This window comes from Rana temporaria, chromosome 10, assembly GCF_905171775.1.
Source record: "Rana temporaria chromosome 10, aRanTem1.1, whole genome shotgun sequence".
In the NCBI taxonomy this organism is placed as follows: domain Eukaryota; kingdom Metazoa; phylum Chordata; class Amphibia; order Anura; family Ranidae; genus Rana; species Rana temporaria.
Window position 1 is genome coordinate 12,946,336 of NC_053498.1, and position 14,866 is coordinate 12,961,201.

The following is a 14,866-nucleotide window of genomic DNA, read 5'->3' on the forward strand; positions in this document are numbered from 1 at the left end:
TCTGTCCCCCGAGACAGTGCCCCCCAGATCAGTATGTCCCCCAGTACAGTCACCCCCCCAGGTCAGTCTGTCCTCCAGTACAGTCGCCCCCCCCAGGTCAGTCTGTCCCCCAGTACAGTCGTCGTCCCCCCAGGTCAGTCTGTATCCCAGTATAATCCCTCCTTAGTCAGTCTGTCCCCCAGTAGATCCCCCCTAGGTCCGTTCCCCCCAGTATAATCCCTACCAGGCCAGTCTGTACCCCAGTTAAAGCGCCCCCCACCAATATAATTAAAAACACTGGAAGCTGTTTGGTTGGGGAGAGGGGGATAGGAGGACTGGTGCTGCAGGGCTGCCACTAATGTGTCCGGGGTTCAGGTGGACTGAAACCTGGACACAGGATCTAAAACCCTGCCTGTCCGGGTGAATCCCAGACAGGTGGCAACCCTACGTGCGACGTTGTACCCAAATAAAATTCTTGTCGTTCTTTTCCCACAAATAGAGATTTCTTTTGGTGGTATTTGATCACCTCTGCGTTGTTGTTTTTTTGCGCCTTTAAATAATTCACAACAATAGTGAAAAAGTATTTTTTACTTTCTGCTATAAAACATATCCATTACAAAAATTGGAAAAAAAAATCGAATTTCTTCATCAGTTTAGGCCAATGTATATTTTGTTATATAATATAGTTTTTGGTTAAAAAAATCCCAATAAGCGTATATTGATTGGTTTGCGCAAACGTTATAGCGTCTACAAACTATGGGATCGTTTTATAAAAAAAAAATTATAGCAATGGCAGCAAATCAGTGGCTTATAGCGGGACTGCGATATTGCGTCGGACAAAACGGACACTAAATTACACTCCCGGTTACACAATTACTCCCAGGCAATCCGGGGCATGTGGTCACCCTAATGGAGGGGGGGAGCCTGAAGTTGGGATTAATGCTTGAAAAATCTATACTGAGCTGTGGTTTTTGTCCCCTCCCTTTGTATTTATTTCTTTCCTCCAATTCTTCCTTCTTCAGTCTCTCCCTTTCTCCTCTTCTTTCTCTCTTTCCTCCCTCGTATTGGTTCCACATGCTGACATAACAGAGATACTTAGGGGCAGATCCACAGACAGAGTACGCCGGTGTATCTACTGATACGCCGGCGTACTTTCAAATTTCCCGCGTCGTATCTTTAGTTTGAATCCTCAAACCAAGATACGACGGCATCTGGGTTAGATCCGACAGGCATACGGCTTCGTACGCCTTCGGATCTACGATGCAATACTTCGGCGTCCGCTGGGTGGCGTTTACGTCGTTTTCCGCGTCGGGTATGCAAATTAGCTATTTCCGACGATCCATGAATGTACGCGCGGCCGTCACATTCTTTTACGTCGTCTCTAGTCGGCTTTTTCCGGCGTATAGTTAAAGCTGGTGTTTTGCGGCGTAAAGTTAGATTTGCCATGTTAAGTATGGCCGTCGTTCCCGCGTTTAATTTGAATTTTTATTTAATTTTTGCGTAAGTCGTCCGTGAATCGGGATGGACGTAAGTCACGTCTATGTTCAAAAAAATGACGTCCTAGCGACGTCATTTAGCGCAATGCACGGCGGGAAATTATGGGACGACGCATGCGCAGTTCATTCGGCGCGGGGACGCGCTTCATTTAACCACTTAAGCCCCGGACCATATTGCTGCCTAAAGACCCAAGGGGTTTTTACAGTTCGGGACTGCGTCGCTTTAACAGACAATTGCGCGGTTGTGTGACGTGGCTCCCAAACAAAATTGACGTCCTTTTTTTCCCACAAATAGAGCTTTCTTTTGGTGGTATTTGATCACCTCTGCGGTTTTTATTTTTTGCGCTATAAACAAAAATAGAGCGACAATTTTGAAAAAAATTCAATATTTTTTACTTTTTGCTATAATAAATATCCCCCAAAAACATATATAATTTTTTTTTTCCTCAGTTTAGGCCGATACGTATTCTTCTACCTATTTTTGGTAAAAAAAATCGCAATAATCGTTTATCGGTTGGTTTGCGCGAAATTTATAGCGTTTACAAAATAGGGGATAGTTTTTTTGCATTTTTATTTTTTTTATTTTTTTTTACTACTAATGGCGGCGATCAGCGATTTTTTTCGTGACTGCGACATTATGGCGGACACTTCGGACAATTTTGACACATTTTTGGGACCATTGTCATTTTCACAGCAAAAAATGCATTTAAATTGCATTGTTTATTGTGAAAATGACAGTTGCAGTTTGGGAGTTAAACACAGGGGGCGCTGTAACATTTAGTGTTCATTTTGTGTGTGTTTACTAGTGCAGGGGGGTGTGGCTGTAGGAATGACATCATCGATCGGGTCTTCCCTATAAAGGGAATCACCCGATCGATGCGCCGCCATAGTGAAGCACGGGGAAGCCGTGTTTACATACGGCTCTCCCCGTTCTTCAGCTCCGGGGAGCGTTCGCGACGGAGCGGCTAAAAACAAATAGCCGCGCCGTCGTCCCGGATCGCACCCCGAGCGGACCCGACCTCCACATGTACCGGGGGGGGGTCCCGATCGGACCCCCGACCCACGTCAAGCAGAGGACGTACCGGTACGTACATGTGCCTGTCCGTGCCATTCTGCTGACGTATATGTACATGAGGAGGTCGGGAAGTGGTTAAATGAAACACGCCCCCTAATCGCCGATTTGAATTCCGCCGCCAGGGATACACTACGCCGCCGTAACTTACGGCGTGAATTCTTTGGGGATTCGAACCAGCAAAAAGTAAGTTACAGCGGCGTAGCGTATCTCACATACGCTGCGCAGATCTAATTCTATGTGGATCTACCCCTTATACTCGCTCCCATCTTTCCCTGTTTATCTCTTGTACAGACGTCCCAGACCCCAGTATGATATATGGCCCTGATAAACCGATGGAAGGAAATACCTATGTCTTCACTTGTGATGCCAAACACACCTGTCCTGCCAACCTACCAACACTCACATGGAACTTCAGGAACCTGCCTGCCAAAACGCATCACAGAGAGCTGGGAAATGGAGTGTGGGAAACTGTTTCAAAACTAACCTTCAAAGCAGACTCAGAAGACAATGGGAAGGCCCTGAAATGTTTTGCAGAGTATCCTAACAACAAAAAAACAGGAACACTGCGGATGCTAAACATATTGTGTGAGTACCACCAAAATATTGCAGAAGAGTTATTTAAATGTCATATAACATAAGCCAAAAAAACTTCTAAGCAATATATGAACTGAGGAGACGGACTTTTCATTCATCCACCAGTTCTCCATTCATAGATCACTTTTCATTGATATAAGGTCCGTGTTCATCCGATCCCCCCATAGGGGAGATCGGAGAAAAGACAGGGCGTTCCCTGCACAGTGTGCGGGGACTGCCCTGTCATCCGCCGGCTCAGTGGGGATCAAAGGAGCGATCCCCGCTGAGCATAGGGCGCATACGGAGTCATAGCTATGACTAAGGCCTGTACTGGGCAGAAACACTGAAGAGTATGTATTCATGTATCCTATGTATCCTTTTAACTGTGACAAATACACCCTAGTTGGATCCTGAGGTCTTGTGCCACTAAAGTATCTTTTAATTGTATATTATACACAGTGATTTAGCAAACATCCAGGTAGATTTAAATCTGCTCTAATGTAATCGGCTTCTACTTTGTTTTCCTAGATCCTCCAAAAATGGTGTCCGTCCAAAGTACCCACGAGACCGGCCATGTGAGGAAAGGTGACAAGTTTGCACTGATTTGTCAGGGTTATGGAAACCCGAATATTACTAATTACACCTGGTACAAGAACAATCAGACCGTCTTCTTCGGACACACAATTAAAGTCCTTCACATGGATGGGATGACGGAAGACAAATCTGGACAGTATTATTGCTTGGCCGGTAACGATATCGGGGAGACCAAATCTGAGCCAATCACACTGATTTGTAAGCATAATGGTGGTGGTGGTGGGGGGGGGGGGGGGTTATAATCACATTAACAACTATTTAGAGCAGGGGTCTCCAAACTGCGGCCTTTCCTAACGTTATGGCCGCGGCTTCGGCCTACCTCCGGAGCCGCAGGAATAACATTAGGAAAGGCAGCGGCTTCGGCCTAGCTCCGGAGCCGCGGCCATCTTGGTACACCCGGCGGCGGCCCTCCTCTGTTTACACCCACAGAGGAGGAGCCCGCACTCGTGGGGAAAAAGCACACGCTGGGAGTTTCTGTACTGCCCGAGGGGTGTCTCTTGCCCCGAGAGGAGGGGGGTCTCTTGCCCCTAGAGGAGGGGGGGGGTCTCTTGCCCCTAGAGGAGGGGGGTCTCTTGTACTGAGAGGAGGGGGGTCTCTTGTACTGAGGAGGGGGGGGTCTCTTGTACTGAGGAGGGGGGGATCTCTTGTACTGAGAGGAGGGGGGGTGTTTGCACCGAGGGGGTACTATAGTTGGTGGGGGGGTGAACAGTGGGGGGGGATGTGTATATTTCAGTGGGGGGGGGAGATGTGTATATTACAGTGGGGGGGGAGATGTGTATATTACAGTGGGGGGGGGGGGGAGATGTGTATATTACAGTGGGGGAGAATTTTTTTTTATTATTTGCCGATCCGAAAAATGATCCGATCCGTGACTCCTGATCCGAGGAACGATCCGAATTGTGAGTTTTTTGATCCGTTGCACCCCTAACCGACACCAACAATGGGGCACTATTTCTTCCACCGATACCAATGATGGGATACTATTCCTCCTACTAAGAGGGACACCAGGGCTCAAAATTTGTGGTCGCCTCCTCGCATTTGGCGAGGAGTTTTATGTCCCGTGCGAGCGCCGCTCAGACACACACACACATTGCGGCCAGTCTCTTCACAGGCTGGCGCGCCGTCCCTTCACATGCTAGCACAGGCTAGCAGCTGATTGGACACAAGCGCCGGCCCGGGACCCCCCCCTAGCCACCTCCCATAGGCCAGTAAAAACGTTACCATGCAGCCCGGGACCGCCTCTTCACCGCCCACTGTCCAATGGAAATGTGCCTCCAACTCCTGCCCGGAACCGCCTCTCACAGCGCTACGATCCTAGACGCCGCCCGGGACCGACCCTCTCCACCTCGGACCGCCCCCCTCCACCTCCCAGGCTCCCACACATCCAAGGAAGTGCACGTGCAGTAAATGGTATGTTTAAAACAGATGTGCGGTGTGATGTTCTGGAGGCACAAGGAACCTATTTGCTGGAATGTGTGTGTGTGTGTGGGGGGGGGGGTGTATGGGTAATTGCAGATTAAGACTAAATTATTCCCCCAATCCATTATACCTATGCCCCCAATTCTGCCCCCCTCCCCCCAATCTATCATGCTTATGCCTCCAATTCCGTCCCCCTCCCCCCATTCTATCATACCTATTCCTCCAATTCTGCCCCCCCCCCCATCTATCATACCATATGATAGATGGGGGAGGAATTGGAGGCATAGGTATGATAGAATGGGGGCAGGGGGACGGAATTGGAGGCATAGATGTGATAGAATGGGGGCAGGGGGACGGAATTTGAGTTTTTGGGGGGGCGCAAACAAAAAAAAAATTGCAGCCTCACTGTGCCCATCAAATGCAGCCACTGTGCCATCAATTCTCACCACCGTGCCATGCCATCAAACGCAGCCACTGTGCCATCAATTCGCACCACTGTGCCATGCCATCAAATGCAGTCACTATGCCATCAATTCGCACCACTGTGCCATGCCATCAAATGCAGTCACTGTGCCATCAATTGTCACCACTGTGCCATGCCATGAAACGCAGCCACTGTGCAATCAATCATCACCACTGTGCCATGCCATCAAATGCACTCACTATGCCATCAATTCGCACCACTGTGCCATGCCAAACGCAGTCACTGTGCCATGCCATCAAACGCAGCCACTGTGCCATGCCATCAAATGCAGTCACTATGCCATCAATTCGCACCACTGTGCCATGCCATCAAATGCAGTCACTGTGCCATGCCATTAAACGCAGCCACTGTGCCATGCCATCAAACGCAGTCACTGTGCCATGCCATCAAACGCAGCCACTGTGCCATGCCATCAAACGCAGCCACTGTGCCATGCCATCAAACGCAGCCACTGTGCCATGCCATCAAACGCAGCCACTGTGCCATGAATTGTCACCACTGATCATTTACAAGGGCGTGTTTAAGGGGCGGGGCAAGGTAGGGTTTGGGTGGGGCAACAGGTGGCTAGTAACTTTAAGGCCTGGCTAGTAGCTCAGGACTTGAAATTTTGAGGCCTGGGGACACTACACTACTCCTCCTCCTATTAACCACTAGCCCTGAGGCCATATTTATTCTCACTCATGCGGAGCCCGTGACATCTTCTGCCCCTGCTGGCCACGATCCGGCCCTCCTAAAAGTCTGAAGGACAATAAACTGGCCCTTTGAAAAGTTTGGAGACCCCTGATTTAGAGGACTTTGCTTCTCTGACTACTGTGTATAGACAAGTGCTCCAATTTGTACTCCATGCATCCTTCTACGTGTAGCAATAAGGGCCCTTCCACACAGGGGGGGACTCCGATTAGATCAGAAGGGGATCTGTCTGCTGATCAGAGCAGAACGGGCGGAAGACGGGCGGCTGTGCTCTAGGCCGGTGTAGACATACTCTGCTGTTCGTTTACACCGAACTGCCATCCAACTGTCCTAGAGGGAGGAGGACGCATCCCCATTGACCTCCAACTACCTCCGATCCGATCCACCCAGACCAGGGGTCTCCAAACTTTTCAAACAAAGGGCCAGTTTATTGTCTTTCAGGCTTTAGAAGGGCCAGATTGTGGCCAGCAGGGGCAGAAAATGTCCCGGGCCCGGCACCAGTGAGAACATATGGCCTCAGGGTTGGTGGTCAGTAGGAAGAGGAGTATTCCCCCTATTAGTAGGAGGAATAGTATCCCATCAGTGGAAGAAATAGTGCCTCCTTGTTGATGTCGGTGGAAGGAATAGTACCTCATATCAGTGAGAGGATTAGTGCCAGAGGGCCGGATAAAGGCTAGCAAAGGGCCAAATCTAGTCCTCGGGCCAAAGTTTGAAAACCCCTGACCTAGACAGAAGAGAACGGATACCCTTCCGTTTCTTTTAAAGGACCGAATCGGATTGAAGGTAGGTTGGTGTAAACGGACACAAGTCTGTTTACCAGGGGTCTCAAACTGGCGACCCTCCAGCTGTTGCAAAACTACAAGTCCCATGACGCACTGCAAGGCTGACAGTTAGAAGCATGACTCCCACAGGCAGAGGCATGATGGGACTTGTGGTTTCGCAACAGCTGGAGGGCCGCCAGTTTGAGACCCCCTGGTTTACATACCTTCCAACTTTTTGAGATGGGAACCAGGGACACCTATCAGCAAAAGTATGCAGGTATAGGACACACCCCTTGTCACGCCCCTTAACCACTTAAGGACCCCTTCACGCCGATATACGTCGGGAGAATGGCAAGGCTGGGCACATCAACGTACCTGTACGTTGCCCTTTAAGCCCAGCCGTGGGGTCACGTGCACGCGACCCGGTCCGAAGCTCCGTGATCGCGGCCGCGGGACTCGCGGACCCGATCGCCGCTGGAGTCCCGCGATCGGTCCCCGGAGCTGAAGAACGGGGAAGCTGTGTGTAAACACAGCTTCCCCGTTCTTCACTGTGGTGCTGTCATTGATTGTGTGTTCCCTGATATAGGGAAACACGATCAATGATGTCACACATCCAGCCCCGCCCCCCTACAGTTAGAAACACAAATGAGGTCACACGTAGCCCCTTCAGGGCCCCCTAGTGGTTAACTCCCAAACTGCAATTGTCATTTTCACAGTAATCAGTGCATTTTTTGCTGTGAAAATGACAATGGTCCCAGAAATGTGTCAAAATTGTCCGAAGTGTCCGCCATAATGTCACAGTTACGAAAAAAATCGCTGATCGCCGCCATTAGTAGTAAAAAATAAAAATAATTAATAAAAATGCAATAAAACTATCCCCTTTTTTGTAAACACTATAAATTTTGGCGCAAACCAATCGATAAGCGCTTATTGCGATTTTTTTTACCAAAAATATGTAGAAGAATACGTATCGGCCTAAACTGAGGACATTTTTTTTTATATATATTTTTGGGGGATATTTATTATAGCAAAAAGGAAAAAATATTGATTTTTTTTCAAAATTGTCGCTCTATTTTTGTTTATAGCGCCAAAAATAAAAAAAACAGAGGTGATCAAATACCACCAAAAGAAAGCTCTATTTGTGGGAAAAAAAGGACGCCAATTTTGTTTGGGAGCCACGTCGCACGACCGCGCAATTGTCAGTTAAAGCGACGCAGTGCCGAATCGCAAAAACTGTCCGGGTCCTTTAGCTGCCTAAAGGTCCGGGTCTTAAGTGGTTAAAGAAATATTTTCTAAATGTCATTTTTTCAAATGACAATTTTTTTTTTTGCATTCAAGTCTAAATATGAGAAGTGAGGTCTTTTTGACCCCAGATCTCATATTTAAGAGGACCTGTCATGCTTTTTTCTATTACAAGGGATGTGTACATTCCCTGTAAAAGGAATAAAAGTGATCAAATTTTTTTTTCAGTGTAAAAAATAATAAAATAAATAAAAATAAATAAGAAAACAAAAAAATATTTTCTTAAAGCGCCCCCGTCCCGACGAGCTCGCGTGCAGGAGCGAATGCATACGTGAGTAGCGCCCGCATGTGAAAACGGTGTTCAAACCACACAAGTGAGGTATCGCCGGAATCGTTAGAGCGAGAGCAATAATTCTAGCCCTAGACCTCCTCTGTAGCTCAAAAGCTGCAACCTATAGAATTTTTTAAACGTCGCCTTTGGGGATTTTTAAGGGTAAAAGTTTGACGCCATTCCACGAGCGGGCGCAATTTCGAAGCGTGACATGTTGGGTATCATTTTACTCGGCGTAACATTATCTTTCACAATATGTAAAAAAAAAAATTGGGCTAACTTTACTGATGTCTTATTTTTTAATTAAAAAAAGTGTTTTTTTTTCCCAAAAAAGTGCGCTTGTAAGACCGCTGCGCAAATACGGTGTGACAAAAAGTATTGCAATGACCGACATTTTATTCTCTAGGGTGTTTGGAAAAAAATATATATATATATAATGTTTGGGGGTTTTAAGTAATTTTCTAGCAAAAAAAAAAAATGTTTTAGTTTTGTAAACGCCAAATCTGAAAAACACCCAAGGTCCTTAAGTGGTTAATTGAGCTCCTCTTCTGGCTGTTTCCCTCTGTGTCATAATTTTCTTTCCTTGGCATACTTCGCCCCTTCTTCAAATTGTTCAACATCTGGCTCCTTCCAGCGCGGTCTGAATGCTCCGATCCCCTCCGATACATGTGATCCGATAAAACTGTCGCAATGTTTCAATTTGATGTTCAATCTTTAATCATTGGTCGCCCTCTAGTGGACAGCTCTGATATCAACTCTATTTATCTAAAATCAGTGCTGCAGAATAGAACCGTCGCAACAGCAATAGCAATTTCATAAGAGAATGTTTTTGTGCCACAAAGGTTTTAAATGTGACTGATTCTGGGAAGAGAGAAGTATATAAAGTCACACATTGCCATTAAATTTCACACTGCGACAGAACTAATGGTTGCAATGGATGCGACAATACGGTGGAACCCTGGATTACGAGTATAACCCGTTCCAGGAGAATGCTCGTAATCCAAAGCACCCTCATATCAAAGCGAGTTTCCCCATAGAAGTCAATGGAAACCAAAATAATTTGACGTCTACGGCATGCAATACCGCATGTGGCCAGAGGTGGGGGGGCGCCGGAGAGCCTCAGAAATACTCGGGACAGCTCGGCTGAACCCCAGAACCCTTGGAAAGGCTCGGAAACAAAGCATTTCCGAGTTTGTTCGAGCATTTCTGAAGGGCTCCGGCGCCCCCGCACCTCAGGCCAAATGCCGTACTGCACACCACTGTGGCTTGAACCCTGAGACAACACTCGCAAACCGAGCCAGGATTTTTTTTTTTTTTTAAATGCTCGTATTGGCGAAATAACGCTCGTTAACCTCGTTACTCGCAATCCGAAGTTTCACTGTATTGCTAAATGTCCCCCATTGTTCTAAAATGAAATCCCTAGTTCTAGGGTGCCAACCCCTCCCTCACACTACCCACACTGAATACTACTGTCTATATTAACCACTTAAGGACCTCTTCACGTCGATATACGTCGGCAGAATGGCACGGCTGGGCACATCAACGTATATGTACGTTGTCCCTTAAGCCCAGCCGTGGGGTCGCGGGCACCAGTCCGAAGCTCCGTGACCGCGGGACTCGTGGACCCGATCGCCGCTGGAGTCCCGCGATCGGCCCCCGGAGCTGAAGAACGGGGAGATCCGTATGTAAACACGGCTTCCCCGTTCTTCACTGTGACGGCGTCATCGATCGAGTGATCCCTTTTATAGGGAGACACAATCGATGATGTCACACCTACAGCCACACCCCCCTACAGTTGTAAACACACATGAGGTCACACATAACCCCATCAGCGCCCCCTTGTGGTTAACTCCCAAACTGCAATTGTCATTTTCACAATAAACAATGCATTTTTTGCTGTGAAAATGACAATGGTCCCAAAAATGTGTCAAAATTGTCCGAAGTGTTCCGCCATAATGTCGCAGTCACGAAAAAAAATCTCTGATCACCGCCATTAGTAGTAAAAAAAAAAAAATAATAAAAATGCAATAAAACTATCCCCTATTTTGTAAACGCTACAAATTTTGCGCAAACCAATCGATAAACGCTTATTGTGATTTTTTTTACCAAAAATAGGTAGAAGAATACGTATCGGCCTAAACTGAGGAAAAAAAACGTTTTTATATATTTTTGGTGAATATTTATTACAGCAAAAAGTAAAAAATATTGCATTTTTTTCAAAATTGTCGCTCTATTTTTGTTTATAGCGCAAAAAATAAAAACCGCAGAGGTGATCAAATACCACCAAAAGAAAGCTCTATTTGTGGGAAAAAAAGGACGCCAATTTTGTTTGGGAGCCACGTCGCACGACCGCGCAATTGTCAGTTAAAGCGACGCAGTGCCGAATCGCAAAAAGGGGCAAGGTCCTTTAGCTGCATTTTGGTCCGGGTCTTAAGTGGTTAAAGTGAATCTGTGGCACGATGGTGCCAAGTCCATAAGGCAGGGCAGGGGCTGCTTCCCAAGCCAGGTTTCTCGCAATGGGCAGACTTGCTGGCCAATAGAAAGGGAGGACCAGTAGTTGACCAGGAACTTCTGTTGTCAATTACCGAGCCATCTCCAGCAACCAACCTGAAGATGTTTTGCAGGGGTCTCAAACTGGTGGCCCTCCAGCTGTTTGCGAAACTACAAGTCCCATGAGGCATTGCAAGGCTGACAGTTACAAGCATGACTCCCACAGGCAGAGGCGTGATGGGACTTGTAGTTTGGCAACAGCTGGAAGGTCGCCAGTTTGAGACCCCCTGGATTAGTGGGACCTTGAGCCAATATACTGAACCTAAAGCCCACCAAAGACCACGGGTTACAGGGAATAAAATCACTTGGGTACCCTCAGCCCACCCATACATGGTTCGAATCCCCGGCCGGTCCCGGCTGAACCAGCCAAGATTTGAACCGTCTATGGCCGGCTTTAGGTAGGCCTGGAAGTTAGACACCCCAAGGAGATCTGGGTTTTTTTTCACCACAATTTTTTGGAGACAAAGAAACATGATGGGGGATAAAAAGGAATTTCATCCAAAAAAGAAGTTTCACTTTAATTCCTCCTTCTCTCCCACTTTTGACTTTTTTTTGTTTATTTGTGGGGGGAGCGGGTACCTGTTTTTTCGTTTTTACAGGTACCCGCTCCCACTTCCACTCTGACCACCTAGGTCTAAACAAACGCCCAGTTTACTGTCCTCCAGACTTAAGGGGGGCAGCACTGTGGCAATTGGGAGTAGAAATTGTCATGACATCAGTGGGAGTAAACAAGGCATCTTTGGTATTAGGGGGAGGAATAGTGTCCCATCGTTGGTGTCTGTGGGAGGAATAGTGCCCCACCATTGGTGTCAGTGGGAGGAATAGTGCCCCACCATTGGTATCAGTGGGAGGAATGGTGCCCCACCATTGGTATCAGTGGGAGGAATAGTGCCCCATAATTGGTGTCAGTGGGAGGAATAGTGCCCCCATCATTGGTGTCAGTGGGAGGAATGGTGCCCCACCATTGGTATTAGTGGGAAGAATAGTGCCCCATAATTGGTGTCAGTGGGAGGAATAGTGCCCCCATCATTGGTGTCAGTGGGAGGAATAGTGCCCCCATCATTGGTGTCAGTGGGAGGAATGGTGCCCCACCATTGGTGTCAGTGGGAGGAATAATGCCCCATTATTGGCACCACCCATCAAGCAGCTGATTAACCAGTAATTCAGGGAAGGCATAGTGCCCTCCCTGTTGAAACAAGGGATAATCAAACCCATCTTAAAGAAACCCACCCTTGACCCCAAAGACCCTGAACATCGTCGTCCCATAACAGGCCTGAACGTTTTCTCCAAGGTAATGGAGAAAGTGGTGGTACAACAGCTGCAACAGCATTTAGACACCCATAATTTGTTCGATCCTTATCAATCGGGTTTCCGTCCAGGGTACGGGACGGAAACAGCATTGCTCAAAATATGGGATGATGCTCTTGAGGCCGCAGACGAAGAAGATCCTTGTCTTCTAGTACTGTTGGACCTTAGCGCAGCTTTTGAAACGGTTGTCCACAAACTATTGCTTATTCGGCTAACTGAAGTAGCCAAGATCGCGGAATGTGACTTACCCTGGTTCTCCTCCTTTTTGGACAACCCATCACAAGTAGTGAAACTGGGACCATTCACTTCTGAAAAACGCACGGTGTCATGCGGAGTCCCTCAAGGATCCCCTCTGTCCCTGGTGCTGTTTAATATCTATCTTCGCCCTCTTTTTGAAATTATCAGCAGCCAAAAGCTGCTCTACCACTCTTATGCGGATGACACACAATTGTGTTTTCGTATCTGCAACAAAAAAGATCACCATCTCGCTCTAGAGACATGCCTCTCTTTGATAGAGAACTGGATGACAAAGAGTTATCTTAAACTCAACGGCTCAGAAACAGAACTTCTCCTGTTTCACGCCAATCGGAAGAATCAACTGGCAACAACCTGGACACCTCCGCCCATTCTAGGAAAAATCATCACCCCTAGCACCAAAGTCAAAAGTCTCGGGGTCTTCTTTGACACCAACATGACAATGGATGCACAAATAGGGTCAGTAGTCAGCGGATCCCACTATCTGCTACGCTTATTACGCAGACTAATCCCATTTATTCCTAAAGAGGACATAGCAGTCGTGGTGGGGACAATTGTTAACTCCAGACTGGACTATGCAAATGCCCTCTATCTCGGACTCCCAAAATACCAAATCACACGCCTGCAGGTCGTTCAGAATACGGCCGCGCGTCTGGTGACTGGAAAAAAACCTTGGGAATCAATCTCCCCATCACTGAGAAGCCTTCACTGGCTACCAGTGAAAGACAGAATCACTTTCAAAGCACTCTGTCTAACGCATAAATGTATTTGGGGAAATGCCCCCCCAATATCTATGCGACAAAATAAAAGCCTACAACCCCAATCGCGCTCTGCGATCCTCCAACCAAAATTTACTCCAAATCCCCAAAACCAGATACAAGTCCAAAGGAGAAAGAAGATTTGCTGTCCAAGGCCCTCGACTTTGGAACACTTTGCCAACGTTCATTCGGTTGGAGGAGAACCACTTGGCCTTTAGGAGAAAGATCAAAACCCACCTCTTCTGAGCTCAAGGGAGAAATGCTCAAACAAGCGCCCAGAGGCGATTCAGTTCGCATGTGTAGCGCTATATACATTTTTCACTCACTCACTCATTGGTGTCAGTGGGAGGAATAGTGCCCCCATCGTTGGTGTCAGTGGGATGAATAGTGCCCCCATCGTTGGTGTCAGTGGGAGGAATAGTGCCCCCATCGTTGGTGTCAGTGGGAGGAATAGTGCCCCCATCATTGGTGTCAGTGGGAGGAATAGTGCCCCCATCGTTGGTGTCAGTGGGATGAATAGTGCCCCCATCGTTGGTGTCAGTGGGAGGAATAGTGCCCCCATCGTTGGTGTCAGTGGGAGGAATAGTGCCCCCATCGTTGGTGTCAGTGGGAGGAATAGTGCCCCCATCGTTGGTGTCAGTGGGAGGAATAGTGCCCCCATCGTTGGTGTCAGTGGGATGAATAGTGCCCCCATCGTTGGTGTCAGTGGGAGGAATAGTGCCCCCATCATTGGTGTCAGTGGGAGGAATAGTGCCCCCATCGTTGGTGTCAGTGGGATGAATAGTGCCCCCATCGTTGGTGTCAGTGGGAGGAATAGTGCCCCCATCGTTGGTGTCAGTGGGAGGAATAGTGCCCCCATCGTTGGTGTCAGTGGGAGGAATAGTGAGCCCCCATCATTGGTGTCAGTGGGAGGAATAGTGCCCCCATCGTTGATGTCAGTAGCAGGAATATTACCCCATTGTTGGTGTCAGTGGAAGGAAAAGTGCCCCAAGGGCCGGATAAAGGCAAGCCATCTGGCCCCCCCGGGGCGAAGTTTGGAGACCGCTGGCCTATGCGATCAGAGTGGAAGTTCTCACCCAATCAAACCCACCCACCAACCTCCTCTTCCCACAAAGCTTCACTTAGTAAACATGCCGGCGCTGGGAACTCAAAGACCAGCAAAGAACCGGCCTGGGTGAGGACGGGTTGGATCCCTGGACAGGTAAGTGTCCTTAATTAAAAGTCATCAGCTATTCGCCTACAGTTACCTACTGGGGTGGCTATCAGGTCTATCAGCAAAGCAGCCCAATGGCCAACAAACCCGGCCATCTTTTTATTGCTATCTAGATCAATATTCTGCAGATTTCCACTC

The 14,866-nt window shown here is 47.8% G+C and overlaps 1 protein-coding gene across 1 annotated transcript in view; it reads left to right on the forward strand.

Annotated features, from left to right (window-relative positions):
* LOC120916339 (B-cell receptor CD22-like) overlaps positions 1–14,866 on the forward strand; it is a 30,663-nt gene that overhangs the window by 7,570 nt on the left and 8,227 nt on the right. Inside the window, exons 3-4 of the mRNA XM_040327249.1 lie at positions 2,842–3,135; positions 3,652–3,915. Of these exons, the coding sequence (XP_040183183.1) occupies positions 2,842–3,135; positions 3,652–3,915 (558 nt within the window). The remainder of the gene's footprint in view (positions 1–2,841; positions 3,136–3,651; positions 3,916–14,866) is intronic.